Below are 5,840 nucleotides of genomic sequence, written 5' to 3'. Positions count from 1 at the left end.
AACAATGGGCAGAGAATCTGAACAGACACTTTTCTATTTTTTTTTAACAAGAATTGTTCTCTTTATTTCTCCAGAATTTAGCACATGTTGTAGCATAATCATATGCTTAATAAATGTTGGTTAAGCAACAAATGAGGGCATGAGAACTGCAGTTCAAAATAACATGGAGTGGTTTAAAGACCATTCTTTTGTAAAATCACAGATTTTTAAAAAATATATTTGTTTTCAGCATAACATAATTCATTGTTTATGTACCACACCCAGTGCTCCATGCAATATGTGCCCTCCCTAATACCCACCACCAGGCTCCCCCAACCTCCCACTCCCCACCCTTTCAAAACACTCAGGTTGTTTTTCAGAGCCCATAGTCTCTCATGGTTCATCTCCCCTTCCAATTTCCCTCAACTCCCTTCTCCTCTCCATCTCCCAGGTCTTCCATGTTATTTGTTATGCTCCACAAATAAGTGAAACCATATGATAATTGAATCTCTCTGCTTGACTTATTTCACTCAGCATAATCTCTTCCAGTCCTGTCCATGTTGCTATGAAAGTTGGGTATTCATCCTTTTTGATGGAGGCATAATACTCCTTAGTGTATATGGATGACATCTTTCTTATCCATTCGTCCATTGAAGGGCATCTTGGTTCTTTCCACAGTTTGGCGACCATGGCCATTGCTGCTATAAACACTGGGGTACAGATGACCCTTCTTTTTACTCCATCTGTATCTTTGGGGTAAAATCCCAGTAGTGCAATTGCAGGGTCAGAGGGAAGCTCTATTTTTAATTTCTTAAGGAATCTACACACTGTTCTCCAAAGTGGCTGCACCAACTTGCATTCCCACCAACAGTGTAAGAGGGTTCCCCTTTCTCCACATCCTCTCCAACACACGTTGTTTCCTGTCTTGCTAAATAATCATGTCAAAAAATGGGCAGAAGACATAAACAGACACTTCTCCAAAGAAGACATACAAATGAACAGACATTTTTCAATGAAGACATAAAGATGGCAAACAGGGGAGGAGGTCAAGAAGGTGGAGGAGTAGGGGATCCTATTTCAACCTTAACCTGAATTGAGCTGGATATCTACCAGACCACTCTGAACACCCACAAAATCAGCCTTAGACATAAGAAGATGTATCAGGATCTATACCAACAGAATATCTCTGGCGGCTGGTTTCAAGATTTGAAGCTCCTGCTGAGCAGGGAGCCCAATGCAGGGCTTGAACTTAGAACCCCCAGATCATATCCTGAACTGAAGGCAGACACTTAACCGACTGAGGCACCCAGGTGCCCAAGGAATCACATTTGTGTGTAGCACATGAAATTTCAACCAGAATCTAGAAAATAATTTAATAAAAACCCAAACATGCCATTAGGCTTTCCTCTTAATGAACACACTTTACAAATGACTTTGATATACCGTAATCCAATGAATACATGAGGTACCCGAGAAAGAACTATTTTTCACAGCAATAAATGTATGCTTTAATATTTTCCTTTATCATCCTTGAAGCCAAGTTTGATTCCAAGAGCATATTATATCACTCTTTTTATGCATATTTGTCTTTTTCGGTAGATTGCACTTGGGGACATGTATTTTATTATCATTTTTTTTTGCAAGTGACTATGTGGCTCATGGTGGACACAAGCTATGTAACAAAAGGATCCTAATGTGTAGAAAAATCCCATGATTTGCTATAGCCACCATTATGTTGAAGTTTGCATTCTTCAGAAAAGCACTTAAGGTAGCGATATACAAAAGAATAATGTTCACAAAAGTGAAGCATAGTTGTCTCACATGTTTCTCTGTTATAAACTTACATTAAGTAGCTGTTGTGGCCAAGAGTAGATTTCCCATAGAAGTGTACTTAGGTAAACAAAAGGAAAAAAGTGACTATAATGTTTTATTTGAGAAGCAATTATTCTTAACATATGCATACAATCCCTTGAATAAGAAAGAATGTCCAATTATTTCATATCCAAGGTTAGAAATGACATTGATAGATAGGAAAATGACAAAGGGAAAAATCTCTTAGATATCAGAGTTATCACAAATCTTAATAAAGTGAGTTACATAAATTATGCAGGGAGGTAAAAAAAGTAGATATTACAGGAAAGAAAATATAGAAGATGCATATTCCACTTTCACAATTTGATCAAAGTATCACAACATTTGGCTCAGGCTTTCAGCCCTGCAATCATGGGTGCTTCTTCAGCTCCAGGAAAATTATCCATTTTAGAGCTGCCATTCCAGAGAATCTCATCAGAGAACATCTTATGTCTTTGTTCCTCAGGCTGTAGATGAAGGGGTTCAGCATGGGTGTGACCACAGTGTACATCACTGAGGCTACTGCACTAGAATGGGAGCTATGGGTAGAAGCAGAGCTAAGGTACACTCCTAGGCCTGTACAATAAAATAAGGAGACAACTGAGAGGTGAGATGTACAGGTGGAAAATGCTTTATACTTGCCCTGAGCTGAGGAGATCCCACATATGGAGGAAACAATCTTAGAGTAAGAGTAAAGGATACCAATGAAGGGACAAACAGCCACCAACATGACTGCAAAATACATCACCATATTATTGAGAAAGGTGTCAGAACATGCAAGTTGGATCATCTGATTGAGTTCACAGAAAAAGTGGGGGATTTCCACATCTGTGCAGAAGGACAACCGCAACACCATGGAGGTGTGTAGTAAGGAATGAAAGACACTCAGGATCCAACATACCAGAACCAGCAGTCCAGAAAGCCAGGGGTTCATGATGACTGTGTAGTGCAGGGGGTGACAGATGGCCACAAAGCGGTCATAAGCCATCACAGTCAGGAGAAAGATATCTAATCCTGTAAAGAGCATGAAAAAATACATCTCTGTGATGCAGCCTGCATAGGTTATGACTTTGCTCTGAGTCTGAATGTTCCACAGCATCTTTGGGATTGTGGTGGAGGTAAAACATATGTCTACAAAGGACAGGTTGGCCAGGAAGAAGTACATGGGGGTGTGGAGGTGGGAGTCAGAGTTGGCAACCAGGATGAGGAGCAGGTTTCCAAACACAGTGATCAGGTACATGGAGAGGAAAAGCCCGAATATGAGGAGCTGTAGTTCTGGTTTCTCTGAAAATCCCAGAAGCTGGAACTCTGAAATTCCTGTATTGTTTCCTGATTCCATGTTCTGCAGTTGACTACCAGCACAGGGGAAAATAACAGAAATAATTTTCACACAAATAGTCCTTCCTCAGATTGTGGAAATGCAACAATTTATATTTTCAGTGAAGAAACAAATTGCAATATTTTGTGAATGGATTTGTGCCCCTTGAGAGGATCCCTAGTTCCTCTCTGATTAGGAATTTTCATCACAACATCAGATGTTCCCAAAAGGTCAGGTATTTTACCATTTTAGCAAGAAAATATTTCATGCATTGGAGGACTATATAGTGCATTGTCCATGTTTTGGAAACTCTAGTAATAAAGTAGAGTGCTGAAAATAAAATCTTCCTACAATTCAATGATGGTGAGAGGTTAGTTGCATATTTAAAGATTAAATAATCATGAGGTGAGGAGAGATGATATGAACAGAGCAGAAGCTGATTAAGGGAGAGAACATGTTAGGTGTTATATTGAGTATTCAGTCGAGGTTAGCTACCTAGGGGCGCCTGGGGGGCTCAGTGGGTTGGGCCTCTGCCTTCAGCTTGGGTCATGGTCTCAGGGTTCTAGGATCAAGCCCCATATCAGGCTCTCTGCTCAGCAGGGAGCCTGCTTCCTCCTCTCTCTCTACCTGCCTCTCTGCCTATTTGTGATCTCTCTCTGTCAAATAAATAAATAAATAAATTCTTAAAAAAAAAAAAAAGATTAGCTACCTAAGTGACCTCTGAACAAAGACCTCATGGAAGAAAGTATGGAAGAAGGGAGGTCTTCCTAGTAGAGGGAAAAGCTGGGGAAAAGGCCTTGAGGCAGTGCTTCTGTCAGAAAATCAAAGCTCAGAAAGAATCCAGTGTGGTTAGGGAAATGGACAGGAAGGGAGTGATGAAAGGTGGTGGCAGTGAACTTCACAGAATCATGTGGCCTCATAGCTGCTTGAAGTTCAAGACACAGAGAGTTTCTTTTCCCCACTATGTACCTCTTGCACTTTATAATGGTTGCAATAGGGTCCTGTCAGTTGAATCTCCCTTCTTAGTGTCATATGTTGATTGAGTTTGGCCTGTGTATTATAAAGTTCACATTGAAATGGAGGACCCTGTGTATCACTGCTCTGAGGACTCTTCTCACTCATAAGATGCCCACGTGCATGTGCATACACACACAGACAAACACACACAGCGTCACGTACATGCAACACAGCACACCATGTCCTCCTGGTGTGTATTACTTCTATGTCCTTCTCACCTCTTCCCCACCCACTATAACACACTGTTTAGGACTATGAATGCATATACATCATATTACCTTTCCCATAAAGAATGTAAAACTAGGACCCAGAAATTCCTATTCAGAGCTTCCAAGGAACAATTCATCTTGGGGCCCCATTCTGGAATGGTCTCTTTCTGACCGACGTGTAAAGAAACATAAAAAATTGTGTTCAACATTTGGGGCCTTTTCTGGTTCCATACACATTTTAGATCATTTGTTCCAGCTCTGTGAAAAATGCCAGTGGTATTTTGATAAATTGCTTCAAATGTGTAGATTGTTTTGGGTAGCAGAGACATTATAGTAATATTTGTTCTTCCAATCCATAAACATGGAATGCTTTCCATTTCTTTATGCCTTCCTCAATTTCTTTCATAATTATTCTTCAAGCTATAGATATTTTACCTCTCTCGTTAGGTTTCTTCCTAGATATCTCATGGTTTTGTACAATTGTAAACAGCTAAGAGACACATAAAAAATGTGTGATTACATCACTCATCATCAGGCAAATTCAAATCAAAACCACAATGAGATACCACCTCACATCAGTCAGAATGGCTAAAGATAACAATTCAGGAAACAACAGATCTATCCCACGTGCAGAGAAAGAGGAACACTCTCACACTGTTGGTGGGAATGCCAACTGGTGCAGCCACTCGGGAAAACAGTATGGAGGTTCCTCAAAAAGTTCAAAAAAGAGCTACCTTACCATTTCCATTGCACTGCTTGGTATTCATCCAATGGGTACAAACATAGTGTCACAATGCTTATAGCAGCAATGTCCACATCCACAGATGAATGGATAAAGAAGATGTGGTATATATACACAGTGTAGTATTACTCAGGAAATAAGGATCAAATCTTGCTGTTTGCAAGGATGTGGAAGGCACTAGCATTTATTATGCTAAGCAAAATAAATCAAAGATAGACAAATACCATATGATTCATATTCATTTATATGTAGAACTTAAGAAATAAAACCGAAGAACATAGGGGAAAGGAATGAAAAATAAAATAAGGTAAAAACAGAGAAGGAGGGAAACCATAAGAGACTTGATTATAAGACAGAAACTGAGGGTTGCAGGAGGGGAGTGGGTAAGGGGATGAGGTGACTGGGAGATGATTGTTAAGGAGGGTAATTGATGGAATGAGCCCTGGGTGTTATACACAACTGCTGAATCACTAAATTCTAATTCTGACATGAATAATACAAAATATGTTCATTAAATTAAGTTGAATCTAAATTAGAAATTACAAAAATAACAGCAGAAAAAAATTCTGTTCGATAGACAGAGAGTTAGAGACAGATAGACAGAGGTAGGGAGAAATTAGATGGACATAAAGAGTAAAATGATCTAATAAGCTCAGTTGTCCTGCGAGACTGCAAGGAAGGAAAGCTTCTTTGGTGATCATGTCATCCCCTTCTTGTTACAACC

The 5,840-nt window shown here is 39.7% G+C and overlaps 1 protein-coding gene across 1 annotated transcript; it reads right to left on the bottom strand.

Moving 5' to 3' along the window:
* Nucleotides 1–2,200: 2,200 nt before the first annotated feature.
* LOC123932179 (olfactory receptor-like protein OLF4) lies at nt 2,201–3,169 on the bottom strand. Its single transcript, XM_045989936.1, has one exon. The coding sequence runs from the start codon at nt 3,167–3,169 to the stop codon at nt 2,201–2,203; it is 969 nt and encodes a 322-aa protein (XP_045845892.1).
* Nucleotides 3,170–5,840: the final 2,671 nt, after the last annotated feature.

This window comes from Meles meles, chromosome 20 (genome assembly GCF_922984935.1).
Source record: "Meles meles chromosome 20, mMelMel3.1 paternal haplotype, whole genome shotgun sequence".
NCBI lineage: Eukaryota > Metazoa > Chordata > Mammalia > Carnivora > Mustelidae > Meles > Meles meles.
This window is presented reverse-complemented; position numbering and strand designations above follow the sequence as displayed.

What these genes read in the sequence shown, in the direction of transcription:
- LOC123932179 (XM_045989936.1), bottom strand. Translation starts at nt 3,169, where the DNA reads ATGGAATCAGGAAACAATACAGGAATTTCAGAGTTCCAGCTTCTGGGA.